At 43.8% G+C, this 22,936-nt stretch overlaps 1 protein-coding gene across 1 annotated transcript in view; it reads left to right on the plus strand.

Moving 5' to 3' along the window:
- The window catches only part of LOC126253182 (zinc carboxypeptidase-like), a 118,937-nt gene that overhangs the window by 84,310 nt on the left and 11,691 nt on the right, over positions 1-22,936 (plus strand). The window contains exons 5-9 of the mRNA XM_049954344.1: positions 1,567-1,711; positions 4,211-4,371; positions 14,403-14,487; positions 21,726-21,928; positions 22,700-22,784. Of these exons, the coding sequence (XP_049810301.1) occupies positions 1,567-1,711; positions 4,211-4,371; positions 14,403-14,487; positions 21,726-21,928; positions 22,700-22,784 (679 nt within the window). The remainder of the gene's footprint in view (positions 1-1,566; positions 1,712-4,210; positions 4,372-14,402; positions 14,488-21,725; positions 21,929-22,699; positions 22,785-22,936) is intronic.

Here is a 22,936-nt window from a genome sequence, read left to right on the forward strand (position 1 = left end):
CCAGGAGCAACAGTGTCCCTAATTTGCTGGGAAGTGGCGGTGCGGTCCCCTACGGCACTGCGTAGGATCCTACGGTCTTGGCGTGCATCCGTGCGTCGCTGCGGTCCGGTCCCAGGTCGACGGGCACGTACACCTTCCGCCGACCACTGGCGACAACATCGATGTACTGTGGAGACCTCACGCCCCACGTGTTGAGCAATTCGGCGGTACGTCCACCCGGCCTCCCGCATGCCCACTATACGCCCTCGCTCAAAGTCCGTCAACTGCACATACGGTTCACGTCCACGCCGTCGCGGCATGCTACCAGTGTTAAAGACTGCGATGGAGCTCCGTATGCCACGGCAAACTGGCTGACACTGACGGCGGCGGTGCACAAATGCTGCGCAGCTAGCGCCATTCGACGGCCAACACCGCGGTTCCTGGTGTGTCCGCTGTGCCGTGCGTGTGATCATTGCTTGTACAGCCCTCTCGCATTGTCCGGAGCAAGTATGGTGGGTCTGATACACCGGTGTCAATGTGTTCTTTTTTCCATTTCCAGGAGTGTACATAAAATCATATCTGTATGAGACCAGTAAAGACGCTGGAACTGTGTCATGTCATTTATATAAACATTCAAAGTGTTGCATACTACAGTGTATAGTGCAATGTGGTAATGACAAACCTTCTTTGAACAGTAGGGTGGGGGGAGTAGCTATTCCTATGAAATGATGTTCCCAAGACAACGGTTTTAAATTGAAGTTTGTATTCAGAAAGACGGAGAAAACCTTCGTGTTTACACCTAACACTGGTCTGGATAATATTATGCTTGACAAAGTGAACAACGATTTAAAAAGGGTACAATGTTAACAGATATATTTATAAAAAACAAACAGCTTAAGCAGTTGATATGTTGGTACATGACCCAGGGAAGTGAGGTGATCTTTCTCTCAGCTCTGAGCAACTGGCTGAGAGTAATCATTGCGACAAACTAGCTGCGCAGTGCTGCAGTCTTACCTCAGACTTCTTCTCTTCAAAAAAATAACATTATTCAAAATGTATATTCTTTTCGCCTTCTGATATGCACGCCATATTCATCCTGTCCTTTACAATAAATGTGTCTTCATCTAACACATTCATTCGCAAGTCGACACAGCACAACTAAATACGTCGATAACCTACCACACTTCGGCTAAGAAAGTAGCAGAGGCGAAGACTGTGCCACGACAAGACCAAAGATTGTTTAACAGTAACATAAGTTGCTCTCTCTCAGACGTGCATATCGATAACGTACAAAAAGAAGACGTGTCCACCTTACAACAGGTCCTGCATACTCCCGCCTCTGACTCTGCGCACTCCTGCCTTTGACACGTATTCTATCGTTAGATGTTTTTCTTCTGTAAATGATAATACGTGTACTTCTTAATTTGCATTTCCTGTCGCACCCATTCTAATTCTGCCCTTTTAACTGTTTAATATCACACATCCTCACTGGCTTCCAGTTTCTCGTTCTTCAGCTTCCCCACATCGCATGCCTCTCATAAGCACAAGCACATGTGTTGCTATGAACGTGCATCCTCTTCTGTGCAGATAAACGAGTGGCTTGACTCGCTGGCCGACTCCTACTCCGGCGTAGTGACTACAGTTGTGGGCGGCAGCACCTATGAGGGCCGCGAAATCCGCGGAATCAAAATTTCCTATGGCACCGGCAACCCCGCAGTCGTCATCGAGGGAGGTGAGTGAACAAGGGCGCCATCACCGATCTTGCATTAAGTATTTGTTAGTCGATCATCAGTGCTTAATCAAATTTCCAATCATTTGCGTTGAACAAGATCCCGTTACCGTTTTTCTCTTACTATGCTTTGCTGAGTCTCTTCTCTCCATGAAATCTGGATGGACTAATTGATCAGAAGCAGATGGACCTCCTACATAATACGGAACTGTTCACTAGATGTCACTACATGCGGAGCCTTTCGGATAAAAGGAGGCGGGAAGTATTGTGTTGTCAGTAGAGAAGCAGTCACCGCAGGTGGGTGGGTCAGGAGAGCTACTTGACGTCGATGGTGGACTAGTCTTTGCATGTCATCTGAGTCAGAAATCCATCAGGACATTTCTACCCCTCTAAAGCTGCCGGTATCGACTGTTCGTGATGTGATCGTGAAGAGGAAACGCGTAGGCACGAACAGAGCTAGACCAAGAATTGAGAGACCTGATGTACTGACTGACGGGAACCATCGAGCACGATGGAGGACGGTTAAAAAAATCGCCTTAAGTCAGCACAAGGATTCACTCTTGAGTTGCAAAGTGCTACCAACAGTCCAGTGAGCACATTGACAGAATGGTGAAGAAAATCATCATAAGTGGCACATTTCTGTAGCCAGTGGCAGACGACGCTTGAGGTGCTGCAAAGAGCGACGGAGCGACGCCACTGGCCAGTGGACGACTGGAGACGAGTGATCTGGAGTGATGCATTACACTGTACTCTGTGGCAATCGGGTGAATCGCTTTCATTTGATGAATGCGTGAAGAACTTTATCTGTCGTCGTGTGTAGTGCCAGCAGTGCAGTATGGTGGAGGTAGTGTTAGGGCACGCTGTGTTTCTCATGGTTAGGGTGTGGTGCCTTTGATGCACTTAAGAAAAACACTCAGTACGGATGGTTAAAAAAATGGTTCATATGGCTCTGAGCTCTATAGAACTTAGCTTATGAGGTCATCAGTCCGCAAGAACTTAGAACTACTTAAACCTAACTAACCTAAGGACATCACACACATCCATGCCCGAAGCAGGATTCGAACCTGCGACCGTAGCGGTGGCGCGGTTCCAAACTGAAGCGCCTAGAACAGCTCGGCCACAACGGCCGGCAGTACGGGAGGATACGAGAACGTTTTACAGCACTGTTCACTGCGTACAGTGAAGGAGCAGTTCGGAAACGATGACTGTTTGTGTTAAGATGGCAGTACACCCTGTCATAAAGCAGCATCTGTGAGGCAATGATTTGTGGACGGTAACTTTCCTGAAATGAACTGGCCTGCCCAGAGCTCCTGCTGAAACTCTATGATACCTCTGAGAGGAATTGGGAAGTCCACTTCGGGCTTCAATGCCCAACAACCTGACCTTTGCTAATTTCTCCTCATGAGGAAGAACGGGCTGCCATTCCTCCGCGGACATTCAGACACCTGATTAAAAGTGTCCCTGGCATTTAAACCGTCATAAGGGCAGAATATGGACACACCACGTATTAATGTCCAGTAAAAGCGCTGCGGACATAGTGCACTTCATCAGTTGAATGTTACCTTTGGATGAGTTGACTGAAGTGTACTAGAACCGTATCACTTTAGGCCACAACCCGGAGGCACATGTTTCCACCGAAAGTGGCGTACATTTTCATTCGAACCGCCGAACAATACTACGAAAGCACAATATGATTTTATTTCATAATTTGTTTTAGGTTCTACAGAAGCGTCATTTGATTGAAATCGTCTCATACAGATCTCGTCGAAAAAATACCACAGTTATATTAAACGAAAAGTCTGATTATTAAGGACGATGTGAGGACGTATTAGTCATTACGTATGAGTCTCTAGTCTCTGTCTAAATAAAAAGAGATCAAAGATGTGTTTTAGGATTCAAATTTGAGGTGCAAAAGTTGAGCTATTCATTGCCTCTACAAAGTGTCACTAAAACACCGACAAAGCTTAGTATGTAGGGAGGGACCGCATGTTGTTTATTTTTCAAGAAAGAACTATTGTCCGGAAATGCATTGTTAAGATACTGTCGTACGCTGGAGAAGGATCATGACCAAACAACTTCGGGTTGTGTTTCATATCATGATTTATTACGCAACGCCTTAACTATCAGCGTAAAGAGAATTACCCCTAACAAATAACATTCCTCCTCACTTCCGGAGCAAATTTACATAATGAAAATGATCAGTTCATCCTCCAGCTCAACACACTAAATTTTCCGCAGGCACTGTTATTCCTCAATTTTACACATAAGCGAAATATTTGTTAGCCAAACAGTTTACCAAAACAATTGAAGAATCTTTAACGCCATCGTTCTCAAACTTCGACGCCCCACGGCATCACAACCTAGCATTGCGCCTCGTGCAATATACTAAGTGTTGTCGATGTTATTTTTTATACATCACTGATAAAAGAGCTAAAGAGCTGTCCTTTCTATAATAATTTCATCACAATGTCGTTGAGAGTCTGAAAAGCGCGCTGTTTGCAGGCATCCACGCGAGGGAGTGGATCAGCCCTGCCAGCGTGACGTGGTTCATCAACGAGATCCTCACCTCAACCGACGCCAGCGTGAGGAGCATCGTCGAGAGCTTCGACTTCTACATCTTCCCTAACACCAACCCCGACGGATACGAGTACACCTGGACGGACGTAAGTGGCTGCCTGATAAATGTGGCCAAACCTGTTTTCCCAAAAAATTCTTGAGATTCGTACACCGCACGGTTGTGAACGACTTCGTATACAATGGTAAGGAGATGTGGGTTACAGGGTGCTGCGCAGAGTCGTCGTAGGAATGCTGGACAGATGTACAAATGATTAGCGAACAAGTAAAAACAGTAAACAGAAGATTTACTTAACTTTCATTTCGAGCGTACGAAGACTCGCTACAAATAATGCAACAAGAAATACAGTCCTGCTCTCAGTGTTAACAAGAATGAGGCCCTCTGAACTAAGGCAAGAATGATGGTGTCGTAGTCACGACTAGGCGGCGTCTGCGTAGCGTTACGTAGCGAAGGGGCTCCAAGTATGAGTGGGCTGGCTGCCACCGGCTGTCTCATACTGCGGCGGCAGAGGGCGCTAGTCAAACGCAGCCGCTGTAGGTGAGACCCAGTAGGTGGGCACGACTGATGTGGGGGTATGACAGAAACCTGCGATTCTGTTGTCAACTTCGTTGCTCTCAGGTGATATCGAATACATGACAGCATATGCATCGTATTGCTGTTGTGGTCTTCACTCCGAAGAGTGGCTTGATGCTGCTTTGCACACTAGTCTCGTCTGTCCAGGCTTCATCTTCTCTTCATAACTATTGTAACCTACATCCAGTTGAAATTGCTATTGTAGTCGAGCTGTGTTGTCACACTCCTGTTTTTAACCCTTACACTATACTCGACATGCAAATTAGTTATTTCTTGATGCCTCAGGATATGTTCTCTCAGCCCCAGGGTTTCACAGGTCTCCTTGCAAACTGGTTATTTCTCGATGTATCAGAATGTGTTCCGTCAACCTTTCCATATCGCGGGTGCGTACGCTTCAGCTAACCGAGCTCCTGAACATTACAACTGGGCAACGCAAGGCAACTTTTAGCATACACTGTGGGGACAAAAGTCATGGGATAGCGATAGGCACATTCGCACATGGCGGTAGTATAATACACTGCTGGCCACCGTAAATGCAACACCAAGAAAGACAAGAGGTAGCACAACAAAATTTATTTTGTAGATAACATGTTGACCAAGTATCAAATGATTACGTTTACAGACGTCTGTGACATGTGGTTCCTGCTAGAATCAGTAGCCAGAGTAGCCGCCATTGTTGGAGATCACCGCTGCCACACGTCTCGGCATTGAGTCAAAGAGACGATGGATGTGTTCCTGGGGTACAGCAGCCCAAGCAGCTTCCACACGTTGCCAAAGATCATCTGGTGTGGCAGCTGGGGATGTAATCTGGGTCACTCGTTGAGCAACCATGGACCATATGTTTTCTATCGGTGAAAGATCCGGAGAGCGAGCCGGCCAGGGAAGCACTTCAATCTGGTTATTGACGAAGAACCTTTGGACAATGCGTGCCACGTGTGGTCGCGCATTATCCTGTTGAAATATGGCTGTGGCCGAGCCCTGAAGGTAAGGAAGGACAACTGGCTCCAGCACCTCGGATATGTAGCGCCGGCTATTTAAAGCACCGGCAATGCGTACTAGAGGCGTGCGAGAGTAATATCCAATACCGCCCCATACCATAATACCCGGTGCAAGACCAGTGTGGCGGTGCATAATGCAGCTGTCCAGCATCCTCTCTCCACGGTGTCTCCACACTCGAATCCGACCATCGTGGTGCTGCAGACAGAAGCGTGCCTCGTCAGTAAAGACAACGTCATTCCATTCTGCCGTCCACATCCGTCTGTCATCACACCATTGGCGACGGAGACGTCTGTGGTTCTGCGTCAATGGTAGACGAAGTAATGGACGTCTTGCGGACAGACCACTCTGCTGTAAACGGCGTCGAATGGTACGCGCAGACACTGGATGATGCGTTACAGACGCAATGTGCTATGCTATGGTTCGGGATGTCACTGAGCGATCCGTCACTGCCATGCGCACAATTTGCCTATCAGCACGTGCAGTGGTGCACCGAGGTGAATGCGATCGACCACGTCGGTCCGTCGTACCCTCCTGCATCCAACGGTCACATATCCGCATTACAGTTGTTTGGTTTCGTCCAACACGACTAGCGATTTCTCTGTAGGATAATCCACAATCTCGGTAAGCCACTATCCTTCCTCTGTCGAACTCGGATACCTGATCAAACGATGTTCGCTGTTGTCTACGAGGCATAACTGATCGTCTTGTGAAACAACCACAAGGTAAACACACGTGCCGAACGTACACTCGTCGAAATCGCCAAGCCTTAAATGGCGCTATGAGGTGGCGCCACAGGAGCGCGTGATGTGCGTCTGCGCTGAAATTCTAATCAGTTGCATATCTCATCGCTGCAAACCCATGGTGTAAATTTCACTTGATTCGGATGCTTCCTTCAGGGTGTTGCATTTACGGTGGCCAGCAGTGTATATAAAAGGTATTAAAGGGCAAAGCGTTGGCGGTGCTGTCATTTCTGCACATGTGATTCATGTCAAAAGTTTTCCGATGTGATTAAAGCCGCACGACGGGAATTAATGGAGTCTGAACGCGAAATAGTAGTTGCAGCTAGGTGCATAGAATATTTCCGATAATTGTTAGAGACTTTAGTATTCAGAGATCCACAGTGTCAAAAGTGTGACGAGAATACCAAATTTGAGGCATTATCTCTCACTACGGACAATGCAGTGGCCGACGACCGAGAGCGGCGACATTTGCGTAGAGTTATCAGTGCTATCAAACAACCAACACTGCGTGAAATAACCGCTGAAGCCAGTGTTGGCCGCACGACGAACGTACCCGTTAGGACAGTGTGGCGTAATCTGGCGTTAGTGGGCTATGGCAGCAGGCGACTGACGCGAGTGCCTGCAATGCCTCCTTTGGGCTCGCGACCGAATCGATTTGAGCCTAGGAAACTGGAAAACCGTGCCTGCTCACATGAGTCCCGATTTCAGATGGTACGTTCTGAGTACGATTAGAGTGTAGTGCTGACGCCACGAAGCCACGCAACCAGGTTGTTGAAAAGGCACTGTTCAAGCTGATGGTGGCGGCATGACGATGTGGGCTGTGTTTACACGGAATGGACTGGGTCCTATAGTCCAACTAAACCGATCATTTATTGGAAATGGTTATGTTCGGCCTCTTACAGACTATTTGTAGCCATTCATTGACTTCATGTTCTCAAAAAACGATGGAATTTTTGTGGATAACAAAGCTCCATGTCACTGGGGCACAACTGTTAGCGATTGGTTTGAAGAACATTCTGGACAATTCGAGCGGATGATTTGGTCACCCAGATCGCCAGATTATGGGACATAATCGAGAGGTTAGATCGTGGACAAAATCATGCATCGGCAACAGTGCCGCAGTTATGGACAGCTATAGAAGCAGCGTGGCTCAATATTTCTGCAGAGTACTTCCAACGCTTGTTCAGTCCATGCCACGTGAAGTTACAGAACTACGCCGGGCAAAAGGAAGTCCGACACGATATGAGAAGGTATTGCACGACTTTTGTTATCTCGGTGTACGATACCTAACTATACTGTTGTGTTCACCAGCTGAAGGAGATGCTGAAATAGTTAGACTTACATTGTTCGCCTGTCTGTTTCGCCTCTGTGGTATTCTTAGCTTAAGTGCCTGACGTTCTGCACAGAAACCACTCAAAACTTTGGCATCAGTCTTTTTCTCGAATGAAATACGAAAATGCATTGATATACTATTACTATATAAGATTCCTCGTAAGCACTGTCGAGAGATAAAGTCATGTATACTCGTTGTTATTCATCAAGTACAGGTGCAATTCGATGAGTAGATGGAAAAAGATGTTTCCGATCCTGCGCGAATTCTGAATCAATTCCCGACCATTCCCTAATTTCGAATCACTGGAGTCGTAGATACTGAAGCACGTCCAACATATATTGCTTAATAGCACTGCTGATGAACAAATATAGCTCAATTTTGCTACGTTTCACCGCAAAATTCGTCCTTGTAGTATCCACTCTCGACTTTCTACCCTTAAACCGACTGTTTGCACATTCGCAAAGATAAGTCATTAACGAACGAAAACTTGTATAAAGTGATGCACGTTTTCACCATACATTGTCTCACCCACATCTCTTGGAAACAAAAACTTCTTTCCATATTCCATCACCATACTCTAAACACAGACTGTTTACTGAGGTATGATAAGAGAAGTGTTTCTCACGCCTTTTTAGCTATCGGCAACGGCTGGTTAAGCTGGTCAATCACAGGTCCGTCTATTTTTCAACCTTCGTAGTGTATCTTTCTGCATATCTTAATGTGCTCGATTTCCTAAAACGGATCATGAACTGCTTCTGCGTTTGTGAATATAGTAACCACAGATTTTTTTATTTAGATAGATTTCGATGGTCTCTCTACAGCTGAAATCCAACTAATATTACCAAGGAAAACTCATTTTTGATGTAGGTCATGTATTGAAGTTCACTGATATGTTATACGCAGATAAAAAAACCTCTACATTTGCAGTTTTTGACATACGACCTTAAAATATGTGTGTTTGTATAAAAATATCTTTAATGTTACTAACTTAAAGCCTCAAAATTCTGAGAACATATTGTTACGATTTCCATTAAATTATATGGAAAGTATTGAGCTCAAATTTGCTAAATACCACTCTCTAAACATAGTGTACATCAAAATAAAATAAAATTTACACTTTGTCACAACACCCAAAAATACGTATGGGTGAAAACTGCAATAAATTAATAACAGGTTTCTTTTACCAACTTCCTGTTTCAGTTGATGAAAAGTTCGGAGAAAAGTTGAGTTTCATTTCAGATAAGTACGACATACACACAACTTCAAAGGTAGCCTATTAGTTGTGACTTTAATCCACCCTCGAAATACCGGCGAAAATTCATGTTTAAAGGTGGTGGTGGCATAAAACATCTTCCTAAATTCTACAAGTGCTTACTACTAAAATTATTTGAGCAATAATTTCGGGAGCTCACCTGAAGTATAAATGATTACGAAAACGTACTTGAACTCTTAACAACAATCATGAGAAACAGGGAGCTTATTCAACGACGCATGGATTAGGGACCACTAGGTCGCTATAGTGAGACTGGATACTGTAACGTCAAAATCCACCAAAGTAAAAGGCAAAGTATATCTGTTTAAAAAAACAGATAAAAATTCGCTTGACACCTTTCTGAGTGACACTCTGCACTTCTTTCCAAACTAACAATGTAAGCGTAGAACAGATGTGGCTTACAATCACAGAAAAAGAATCGACGTCAATTGAGGGTTATGGTACACAAAACCCGTTTTAACAGAACAGTGTTACTTTTACATTCAGGCAGTATGTCGTCCATGTCTGTCATGATTTAGTACTGCATATTTAAAGATGATAATGAGGGTGAGATGTTTTCGAACCATTGTAAAAGTAAATTGTAATTAGTAACTGCACATATATTTTGTTATTGTCTATGTAAGGGATTAAAACAGCCATTTTTCAAAACTGCCAGTTCTTCCACAGGATGCTCTATTTTAGTGATACGAAAAGAGCAATTTTCTTCGGAAGAAATAAGGCTGCCATCAGGAATGGGGACGGCCAAGTTTTTTCCCTTCTCCGAGGGAGAAATTCGCAGTAAACTAATTCAGAGGATAGCGTCTACATAGGGTTGCCAGGTGTGTCTTTCCGTTTCCATTCTGTGAAAGCTTTATGTGTGGAACGAAGTATATCACAGACAAACTGAAATGTAAGAAGTAGCTAGCTATCAGTGGTTAAGCGAGGTCACGTATTGGTGCGCTGTTCAACACATTAAATATTTCGTCTAACTTTGTTACAATTTCTGGAAGGAGTTGCTAATTAGCACTTCTGCCATAACAAGTCGTCTCCTGTAAATCGTTGCAGTGTATGCAAGACTTTTGCAGGTCAGAATATGGTGTTGCAAGAATCACACAATCTTACTTCAATAATTCTTTTCAAATGTAGACATTACAGAGACAGTGGTCTAATTAATAAGAAACGTGAAGAATCTGTGGAAGTATTTATGCTCGACATTTTCAAGTCCCCTACATCTGACAAGGCAGACTACAGACAATTTATTTCATTGTTCATAAGCAGGAAGCCAGGCTTCTGTTAACGTAATCTATTAAAAACGTACCTTTGGTTCAGTATACTGACAGTTAATCTAACAAGTGTCACCATCTTATTTGAAGTACGTGTCATTACTTTACTTAAATCCTATTGTAAAAGTACTATTTACTCTGTGGAAAAGTAACAACAGTGAATGAAATGTTTTTACGATTTATTATAGTAAGAACATGGAGACACACAACTTGCATTGATCACGGGCATCTGATTAAATTCTTGTTTCTTTAACTTCAATTAGCAAAAGTATCAAGATTAAAGTAGCTTCGGTCTGGAAACAATTACCAATGGTTTGCAAAGTCCGTATAAAAATAATTGAAAAATGAATCCTTTAAGATCTTTTTACTTTAGTTCTGTTACGGAAAACAATAGTTACATTTATTAAAGTATAAATTATTTAAAATCTCTAGGTTTAATGAACAGACATATATTCCAAATTCGTCCCTTCAGGATTCAGGAACCGGTATTACCAAGCAGAATTGCTGATTTTCAAAAGAGAAATTCTCAAGGAGATTTAGAATCGGTTCCTGACCCAGTAGTAATTGCTGATACTGTGCTTTAGTGGAAAACATTATCAGAAAGACAAGTTTAGGTAAGAAGTTAAGTGTATACTTTGTTACTGGATACTACGCCCCCCTAGTTCCTCTGCTAGACTTTGTGGAAGATTTACGATAGCCTATTTAATATACAGAATGATACTAACGTAAATAAGAGAGTTCAGTATAATCTAAAGTAGTGTTCAGAGTGTTAATAGTACTTTTATTCACGAGTCCAAAGTTAGGTGTTACGAAAAACAAGCAAAGGTTGTAGCAAGGCCATTATGTTTAAGAGGTGTGACCGGACACTTGCAATAAAAGGCAAAATGAGAGGGCATAGGATCGTTATAAATTCAGAATACTGTTGAAGAAGCAACGAAAAAAGCATCCAAAAAGACCCAAAATCTCCAAGTTGGGCGACGTTTTACAGAAGCTCGAATACTGTTGCAGAAGCAACGAAAAATACTGTTGGAGAAGCAAAACTGTTGCAGAAGCAACGAAAAAAGCATCAAAAAAACCCAAAATCTCCAAGTTGGGCGACGTTTTACAGAAGCTCGAATACTGTTGCAGAAGCAACGAAAAATACTGTTGGAGAAGCAAAACTGTTGCAGAAGCAACGAAAAAAGCATCAAAAAAACCCAAAATCTCCAAGTTGGGCGACGTTTTACAGAAGCTCGAAATATAGCTCGGACTTGAATGGCAAATGCTTTTAATACTATTCTCAACGAAAGTTTGTTTCGAAATCTGCAGAAAATCGAAAAGATTTCTATCGTATGTAAAGGACACCATCGCCAAGACACAATCAATACCCTCACTGGGTGATTCCAATGGTGATGTTACTGATTATCGTACCAGAAAAGGAGAGTTACTAAACACAGTTCTCTGAAGTTCATTCACCAAAGAAAATCGTCAGGAACAGCTCCCAACATAACTTAGAAGTGACCCACTTAGTTCAGCGAAGCAACTTGAATCACAAAATAAAGGCAAGTATTCCAGACCAGACTGTATACCAGTTATCTTCCTTTCTGAGTGTGTTGATATAACAGCTCCATACTGAGCAGTCATATTCAGCAGAAAGACTGGAAAGATGGACTCAAGAAAGAGAATAGCGGTAATCCGCCACGGTATCAGCTACCAGTTAGAAATGATCATTTTAACCTACGTGATTTTCACACTCTGACTTAATAATCAAAAGTGCTTAATATTCCAGAGCGATGTTTTATAAGGCGGACGCTTGTGCCATTTTATTCATTCTACGTTCAGTGTTAGCTTTGAGTTCATTTCGGTCGGTGAGTCTCAGATTTGCTTTCACAAATGTTGGTATTTCATTGATCGCTTCATTCGATCACGTTTTTTATTCCTGCGATACCACGTTTCATTTATAGAAAAGTATGCAATGCGTCTAATATTTGAGTTTATTTGCGTCTATCAGCCTGAGGAACCATTATATTGCATCATAGTGTTGCTTAGGCACTACCGTGTAGACTCACCTGCAGCTTGTGAGCAGTATGTTGGAATGTAAGTAAAACGGTTTGAGTATATGTACAATTATTGCCACTGTATGTTATGGAAAGATTATTAATATTTCGTGTACCAGCAATGAACTTCATGAATGCTTAATGTACTGTTGTTGACACTGTCAGTAAGGATTTGTAATAGTCATTTGTGTAAAGACTAGCAGAAAACGTAACATTTATGTTCTTTTGCGTGATTCGCAAACATCCGTATCCCTTACCTGTCAGAAAAGTTTAAACTGTGGGAATTCCTGTCATCATCTGTAGGAAATCACTGTCGAAAATGAAAATAGGAAGAATTTTTCTTTAAAACTATGAAGCAACTGTTTGATCTTTCATTTAGTTGGACATAGAATCATGTTACATAAGTTTTCAGATAGTAAACCAGCTTGTTTGCGCAGCTACCGAGTGCAGATACCTCGAAGTAAGTGCCGAAACGTGATACATCGTCAGTTACTCTGTTGCCCAAATAATAATGCGTGAACGCTATTGTTGGGAAATGGGACAAGAAAATGTATTAAACTTGTATTGCAGGACGAAAGTCTAAACAGTCGTCGAAGATACAACATTTCCTCCTAGCTTTTTGTTGTATAACTCCACAGAGTCCTTGAATTACTTTAGTATAATCACACCAGAGTAGCTGTTTGACCACAGGAAAGGCTGTTGTTTACGTAAGGCACATACATTTATTTTAACTGAACAGCTACGTTTTACTTTGACATGGAACAGCATATTGAAAGTTAAATTCAGCTTACTTTCAACGTAAATTATTTACTGCAATACTTTTTACTTAAATGCTTGATCAATAGTTTCCTATACATGTCCTCCTCAGAAACTCCATTCTGTTCTTAAGCCTTGTTTCTATTATGTCTAGCTGTAACGGATTCTGATGATTTCTTAACAGCAATAATTTTTCATGCATATACCATGTCAAGTAACTGTTTGTATTATTTTTTTATTGTTTGAATTTTGTCCCACAATGAAAACGTTTTGGCTGTTTGTGTCATTTTTTAGTCTCTCACATTCATTGTTCTGTATAGATATTCTCAATGAGCAGCAACTGCGAGTTATATCTTCGCTGATGATTTAAGTATGCTGGCTATTTATTGTTAAACAGTTGTATATAATGTTGCAGATGAGTGGTAAGTTTTTCGCCATTGTTAAGTGCCTGTATCTTTCGTAAAAGCCTACGTTCGATTCATATCGTATCGCTCAATGCACAGAATTCACCTGTGACGTAATCTACATTAACCCGGATCCAACGAGGTATACTGATCCCACGGTGTACGTCACAGCGTGTGCACTACAGATATTAACGAGTCTGGGCAACCGTCTCCAGCGGAGAGAAAGTTGTTATTTGAGACCACTTTAACACTTGGTAATACACTCACACTCTCGGTCACTAATGACAACGTTAAGACATTATTGGGTATTTTATCATCGCCATACTGATCTCTCGCCTGGCCCTCGACGTAGCCGAGTGTTCGCGAAGTATGTCGGGCAAGGCGACTAGTTTGATGTCACAGATCCGTCGCAGGGCCCGGATTCCCCGTGGGTCCAACACTAGCCGTACGCACCGAATGCTTTGTCCCATAAACAACACCGGCCGCTATTCGCACTGCACGGCGCTGCCTAACGCACACCTGTACGGCGCGGCCTAATGCACGCATTCCCATGGTAAACTCTGCAATGAACAGTGGGCAATGGGAACACGACGTTACAGGGTAGAACATGATGGAGTCTGACAGTGATGTTGGTCACAATCTGCTGGGTTCTTGAATGGCTAATGTATGTATGTAATTTATGCCCGGTGTATGTATGTAATACAATGGTATTCATTTATTCTCGTTGTTTATTTCTTTTTCAGAACCGAATGTGGCGCAAGACGCGTAAGCCGTACAATCTGTGCGTCGGTGCCGACCCTAACCGCAACTGGGACTTCCACTGGGCAGGTAAGCGGACAGAGCGCGGCAGCTGGTGCGTCGCTGTAAACTTTTTACAGCGTTATCGGCAGGGTATAACGTCCTTAAGTAATTACTAATAACTTACTATGTTTTTGCAGTCTTATCAGCCGCCATAGAAAATACCTGAGCGGAGCCAGTTCGAGCCCTAGTCCGACAGTTTCCTGAATGCGTTACATCAGTGTTATAGTCGCTGAACGATAAACACTATAAAGCAATATCGTTTTTGATAAAGGAAACCAAAAAATTAAAAGTGAGGTGTGTAGGTTGTGGAACGCAGCTTACGATATTGCGGAACTGGAAGTATTTACAGTATTCATTGTACGTTATTTTACACTTAGCGTTGTAGAAATTTTTATTCTGTTACTACAGTTTCTACATTATGCCTTTGTTGAACGTAATTAATGCCGTGTAAGTTATAAGTAATATGAGTGGTCACAGCTGGTGCCTCCATTGCTGCAAAGTGGAGCACGACCCTACACGGTATCGCTACAAATAACTTGATAACTTACGTCTGTGGCGTCAGATGGCGTCTCATTACTTATGTCTGACAATAGGGTAACGCCGAAACTGTAACAGTAGAATAAAAATTTCTGCTGCTATAAGCTGAATATGCATCTTTTCAACATTTCACACGGGCTCCAGACATGTGTTGCAAGAAGTTAGTTGACCATTGCCTACCGTGAGGTTGTGTGCTGCCTGGTGCCACTGAAGGCACGCGACGCGGTAAGAGAAGTACACTACGTGATCTAAAGTATCCGTGGTGCCCTCCATCGGTAATGCTGGAATTCAATATGGTGTTGGTCCACCCTTAGCCTTGATGACAGCTTCCACTCTCGCAGGCATACATTCAATAAGTTCCTGGAAGGTTTCTTGGGGAATGGCACCCCATTCTTCACGGAGTACTGCACTGAAGAGACGTATCGATGTCGATCGGTGAGGCCTGCCACGAAGATGTCGTTCCAAAACATCCAGAAGGTGTTCAGTCACAGACTCGGTGCAGGCCTAGTCCACTACAGGGACGTTATTGTCGTGTAACTATTCCGCCACAGGCCGTGCATTATGAACAGGTGCTTGATTGTATTGAAAGATGCAATCGCCATCCCCGAATTGCTCTTCGATAGTGGGAAGCGGGAATATGCTTAAAACATTAATGTAGGCCTGTGCTGTGATAGTGGCACGCAAAACAACAAGGGGTGCAAGCCTCCTCCATGAAAAACACGTCCACACCATAACACAACTGCCTCCGAATTTTACTGTTGACACTACAAACGCTGGCAGCTGACGTTCACCGGACAGTCCCCATACCCACATCCTGCCATCGAATCGCCACATTGTGTAACGTGATTCGTCAGTCCACACAACGTTTTTCCACTGTTTACGGTCCTTAAACCAAGCGAGGCGTCGTTTGGCATTTACCGGCGTGATGTGTGGCTTATGAGCAGCCGCTCGACCATCAAATCCAAGTTTTCTCAACTCCCGCCTTACTGTCATAGTACTTGCAGTCGATCCCGATGCAGTTTGGAATTCCTGTGTGATGGTCTGGATAGATGTCTGCCTATTACACATTACGACACTCTTCAACTGTCGGCGGTCTCTGTCAGTCAACAGACGAGGTCGGCCTGTAGGCGTTTGTGCTGTACGTGTCCAATCACGTTTCCACTTCACTATCACATCGGAAACAATGGACCTAGGGATGTTTAGGAGAGCGGAAATCTCGCGTACAGACTTATGAGACCAGTGACACCCAATCACCTGACCACTTTCGAAGTCAATGAGTTCCACGGGGCGCTCCATTCTGCTCTCTCTCGATAAATATGGACTACAGAGGTTGCTGAAATGGAGTACCTGGCCGTATGGCATCTCCCGCTTTGCCTATGAGTGGACATGTGGCCGCTCCTTCAGCAAGGTCCGAGCTGGCACACGGGGGTAGGGGTTTATTAGTGATTGGGAGCCCAAATGTTAGGTGGGTGATGTAGCCCCTTAAGGAAATAGCGGAAAGATCGGGGAAGAAGGCCAGTATTCACTCTGTCTGCTTGCCGGGGGGTCTCATCCGAGATGTGGACGAGGCCCTGCCGGCGTCGATAGAGATCACTGGGTGCACCCGACTGCAAATTATTGCTCATGTCGGCAACGATGACTCCTGCCGTCTGGGTTCAGAGGTAATCCTCAGTTCATACAGTCGGTTGGCGGAGTTGGTGAAGGCGGAAAGCCTCGCTCACGGGGTGGAAACTGAGCTAACTATTTGTAGTATCGTTCCCAGAACCGATCGCGGTCCTCTGGTGTGGAGCCGAGTGGAAGGCTCAAACCACAGGTTCAGACGATGCTACGGATTTCTGGGGTGCAAATTTCTTGACCGCCGCTATCGGGTGGAGAAATGTAGGGTCCCTCTGAATAGGTCAATCGTGCACTACGCGCAGGAAGCAGGTACAAGGGTAGCGGAGTACGTGTGGAGTGCACATGTGGACTTTTTAGGTCAGAGAATTCCCTCCCTAGGCCCGACAAGACGCCTTCTGAGACAAGGTAGCAGCAGGCAAACCGCAACAGGGAATAACAATATTAATGTGGTAATAGTAAACTTCAGGAACGTCTATAGAAAGGCCCCACAACTGATCTCATTAATAAACCGTCACAATGCCCACATAGTACTAGGGATGGAAAGGTGACTGAAACCAGATGTAAGCAGTAATGAAATTCTAAACTCAGATTGGATTGCATACCGCAGAGACAAGCTGGTAGTGAAGGGGGAGGCGTGTTTATAGCGATAAGAAGTGCAATAGTGTCGAAGGAAATGGACGGAGATCCGAAATGTGAAATAATTTGGCTGAAGGTCACGGTTAAAGCAGGCTCAGACATTGTAATAGGATATCTCTATAGGCCCCGTGGCTCACGAGCTGTTGTGGCAGAACACCTGAAGGAAAATTTGGAAAACATTACCAGTTGATTTCCCGACCATGTTATGGTTCTGGGTGGGGATTTTCATTTACCAGATATAGACTGGGAGACTGAAACGTTTATAACGGGTAGCAGGGACAAAGAATCCAGTGAATTTTTTTAAACTGTGTTATCTGAAAACCACCTTGAGCCGTTAAACAGAGAACCTACTCGTGGCGATAACATATTAGACCTTCTGGTGACAAACAGACCCGAACTATTTGAAACAGTTAACGCAGAACACGAAATCAGGGATCCTAAAGCGGTTACTGGATCCATGATTTCATCCTTAAATAGAAATATTAAAAAAGGTAGGAAGACTTTTCTGTTTAGCAAAAGTGACAAAAAGCAGATTTCAGAGTACTTGACGGCTAAACACAAACGTTTTATCTCAAGTACAGATAGTATTGAGGATCAGTGGACAAAGTTCGAAACTATCGTACAATATGCGTTAGCTGAGTATGTGCCAAGCAAGATCGTAAGAGATGGAAAAGAGCCACCGTGGTACAACAACCGAGTTAGAAAACTGCTACAGAAGCAAACGGAGCTTCACAGAAAACATAAACATCCGAGTTAGAAAACTGCTACAGAAGCAAACGGAGCTTCACAGAAAACATAAACATCCGAGTTAGAAAACTGCTACAGAAGCAAACGGAGCTTCACAGAAAACATAAACATAGCCAAAACCTTGCAGACAAACAAAAATTACACGTAGCGAAATGTAGTGTGAGGAGGGCTATGCGAGAGGCGTTCAACGAATTCGGAAGTAAAGTTCTATGTACTGACTTGGCAGAAAATCCTAAGAAATTTTTGGCCTTATGTCAAAGCGGTAGGTGGATCAAACCAAAATGTCCAGACACTCTGTGACCAAAATGGTACTGAAACAGAGGATGACAGACTAAAGGCCGAAATACTAAATGTCTTTTTCCAAAGCTGTTTCACAGAGGAAGAGTGCACTGTAGTTCCTTGTGTAGATGGTCGCTCAGATGACAAAACGGTAGATATCGAATTAGATGACAGAGAGATAGAAAAACAATTAAAATCTTTCAAAAGAGGAAAGGCCGCTAGACCTGATGGGATACCAGTTCAATTTTACACAGAGTACGCGAAAGAACTTGTCCCCCTTCTTGCAGCGGTGTACCGTAGGTCTCTAGAAGAGCGTAGCGTTCCAAACGATTGGAAAAGGGCATAGGTCATCCCCGTTTTCAAGAAGGGACGTCGAACAGATGTGCAGAACTATAGACCTATATCTCGAACGTCGATCAGTTGTAGAATTTTGGAACACGTATTTTGTTCGAGTATAATGACTTTTCTGGAGACTAGAAATCTACTCTGTAGGAATCAGCATGGGTTTCGAAAAAGACGGTCGTGTGAAACCCAGCTCGCGCTATTCGTCCACGAGAGTCAGAGGGCCATAGACACGGGTTCCCAGGTAGATGCCGTGTTTCTTGACTTCCGCAAGGCGTTTGATACAGTTCCCCACAGTCGCGTAATGTACAAAGTAAGAGCATGTGGACTATCTGACCAATTGTGTGATTGGATTGAAGAGTTCCTAGATAACAGAACGCAGCATGTGATTCTCAATGGAGAGAAGTCTTCCGAAGTAAAAGTGATTTCAGGTGTGCCGCAGGGGAGTGTCGTAGGACCGTTGCTATTCACAATATATATAAATGACCTTGTGGATAACATCGGAAGTTCACTGAGGCTTTTTGCGGCTGATGATATAGTACATCGATAGGTTGTAACAATGGAAAATTGTACTGAAATGCAGCATGATCTGCAAAGAATTGACGCATGGTGCAGGGAATGGCAGTTGAATCTCAATGTAGACAAGTGTAATGTGCTGCGAATACGTAGAAAGATCCTTTATCATTTTGCTACAATATAGCAGGTCAGAAAAAGGAAGCAGTTAATTCCATAAATGGTCTGGGAATAGGCATTAGGAGTGATTTAAAATGGAATGACCATATAAAATTAATCGTCGGTAAAGCAGATGCCAGATTGGGATTAACTGGAAGAATCCTGAGGAAATGCAGTCCGAAAACAAAGGAAGTAGGTGACAGTACACTTGTTCGCTCACTGCTTGAATACTGCTCACAGGTGTGGGATCCGTACCAGATAGGGTTGATAGAAGAGATAGAGAAGATCCAACGAAGAGCAGCGCGCTTCGTTGCAGGATCATTTAGTAATCGCGAAAGCGTTACGGAGATGATAGGTAAACTCCAGAAGAAGACTCTGCAAGGGAGACGCTCGTAGCTCGGTACGGGCTTCAGCTGAATTTTCGAGAACATACCTTCACCGAGGAGTCAAGCAGTACATTGCTCCCTCCTACGTATATCTTGCGAAGAGACCATGAGGATAAAATCAGAGAAATTAGAGCCCACACAGTGGCATAGCGACAATCTTTCTTTCCACGAACAGTACGAGACTGGAATAGAAGGCAGGACCTATAGAGGTATTCAAGGTACCCTCCACCACACATCGTCAGGCGGCTTGCGGAGTGTGGATGTAGATGTAAATGTAGAAGAGGCTGCACACTGCACCTAATATGAAAAGGTATGTTTTTCGGGGCGTCCGGATACTTTTGATCACGTAGTGCATATGAGTGGAGCGGACACGAATGGGGCGTCGTTCTTGCGACGATAAGTGGCGCAGTTGCGGAAATCCGCCGACTTAAGCGATTTTGACAAAAGCCAGAGTGCTGTTGCCCTGCGTCCAGGAGCGAGCATCTCCGGAACCACGAGGAAGATTGGCTGTTCGCGTGCTACTGTCGGGAGCATTTATGGAACTGTTGAAGAACGCAGAAATTACGAGTAGCCGACAAGAAGTTGGATATCCGTGCCTCATCACAGAACATAGGGACCAGAGGCTTGCCCGCTCCCTAAAAGACCTGACGAAGGGACACAGTGCTGATGCAGGAACAAGTGTTTGGGAACACACTGTTCAGCGTACGGTGTTGAACATGATGATCCGCAGTGGAGGATCCCTACGTGCTCCCATATTGGCCCAACAATATCGTGAGTTATGATTATAGGGGGAAAGGAATCATCAAGATTGGACCGCGGATAAACGGAATCGTATCGCCTGTTTAGATGAATCTAGTTTATTTTTACACCAGGCCGATGGTGGTGTCCAGTTACGCCGTCATCTAGGCGAATGGCTGGTCTAAACATGTGGCGCGCCAGGGACACAGGCCGGTGGGAGCAGTATTATGTTATTGGGGACATTCACCTGGGCCTCCATGGGACCTATGGCGGTATTAGAAGGCATCGTGACAGTTGCGGACTATGTGAACATTTTTAGGGACCACTTGTAACCGCTTATGCTTGATGTCTTCCTCAGCAGCGATGGCATCTTCCAGGACGATAACTGTCAATGTCACAAGGCCAGAATCGTGCTGCCATGGTTTGAGGAGCATGGTAGTGAACTCACGTTAAGGTCTTGGCCAGCAGATTCGGCTTATCTGAATTCGATGAAACCCAACTGTGACGCTATTGGACGCTAGCTCCACGCCCACAGACCAACCGCCCGTAAATTACGGGAAGTATTTAGTTTCAGACTTTTCCCAAAAAGCGTAACTCAGTGAGAGAAATTGTTTATTTGACCTACATATCAAGTGAGGACGTGAAGTTCGATGGTTGACTTCCTATTGGATGCTCTGTGCCATTATATTCCTCTGAATGCACGCCATCATTAACAACACAAAAATATCACTACCGTGCACAAGCACTTTTCACAGTTTCCAGAGTTCGAGTCTCGGTCGGGCACACAGTTTTAATCTGCCAGGAAGTTTCACTTGAGTTTCAGATGTTACAGTCGTACTTCTTACGCACTCAATGAGCAGTCTAAACCGTCTCCTTTAACCAATGAACAAACTTCCCTCCAAAAGCTCATCAGTTGGTTTTAAAATTTCGTTTTAGTTTATACTTCGGCATTTTATTGATTTCCCATGTCATGGGATAAATAGCGAAGATTTTCTCATCTGATCGCCAAACTATCAAGTTTGGATGCGGCATCACAACCGGCTACACTTAAACTAAGATTTCATAGGAATACCAGAGTAGTTTCGGTGTGACCATTGGTGATGCCGGATCCCAGTCTTACGGTTTGGCCGATGGCAGGAATGATTGCGTGAGAATGTGTCTGCGGCCCCGAAACCAGTCACGAAGAATGAAAGATAAGAATTGCTATGGCGAGACTATTTCCATAAGAAATGCTTTACTCAATGAATAGAACTTGCTTAATTAGCAACGCTCTGTAGTGCTGAAGACTGAGGAATCGTTGGATGTTCACAGAGGAGGGCGCCAGCTCCATCTCGTGCTCCGAGGCGTTCGCCGGGTCGGAGGCTTTCTCCGAAGTGGAGACCAAGACCCTGTCTGAGTTCCTCACGGGCCTGGGCAGCGACCTGCAGGTCTACCTGAGCTTCCACAGCTACTCGCAGCTGCTCATGTACCCCTACGGTGTGTCCAGCGTCGTCGCCGACAACGCCGCCGAACTGGTGGGTGACTCTGCATCTTTCGTTAACTTAAAAAGCTGTCTCAATCGGCACTAGACCCACACTCACACCAGTTACAGTATGACACTCAAGGCGATGGATATTTTAGTATGTTTTCGGCCGAAGTGCAGAAACACTTAATTCAATGAAGGGACAGTATGTTGATACGTTCGTCTGCATGGCCATCCACAGCAGCAGCTGGTATGATAATTTTTTTCCATTTTAAATTTATTACAATTAAAGAGTATTTTTCGATAGACAAATTTCTCTTTTATTTATAAAGACTGTTCTGTTATCATTCTGGAAGTATGGATACTTAACGTACCTCTACATTTGTGTATTTATTAGATCAAAAACCATATTTCTTCAACAAAATGGCGCAGAATATACTTACATTGCTTTTCCCTCTTGTCTACTTACTCTGCAAACCACTGCAATTTCGGTCGTTTTTAGTTTGGTTGCACATTTACTTTTGGCGAAGAGAAGGCGAAAACTCTAAACAAGAGGCACAAACATCGTAAGTATATTGGTTGATCATTTTATAAGAATATACTATAAAAATACTAAAATATACAGACATATTTAATGTGTATCTCTCTTTTCAGAATGACAACAGAAGATACTTTATAATGAAAAGCGAAACGCATGTGTTCAATAATACTCTTTAATTGTAGTAACCTACAGGTGAAAAACGAATAACACGGCTGGAGATTTCTGTTGTAATATCTCAAAAATAGTATGTCAACACCAAGTAGACATTATTCTCTGTTACAGCAACAAATTGTTGAGAAAGCAGCCCAGGTTCTGGCAACCAGATACGGTACCCAGTACACTGTCGGCAGCATCGTCGACGCCATCTGTAAGTATCACATAGTGAGGTAACTACTATGTCTAATGAAACCAACCATGTATAAAGTACTTCATGAATTTAACAATACTGTCTCTAGACGGAGGTGATTTTCTCCGCCGCGTTGATGGAAGACAAAAATGATTCATACCAACAGAATGTGT

Source organism: Schistocerca nitens, chromosome 4 (assembly GCF_023898315.1).
Source record: "Schistocerca nitens isolate TAMUIC-IGC-003100 chromosome 4, iqSchNite1.1, whole genome shotgun sequence".
In the NCBI taxonomy this organism is placed as follows: Eukaryota; Metazoa; Arthropoda; class Insecta; order Orthoptera; family Acrididae; genus Schistocerca; species Schistocerca nitens.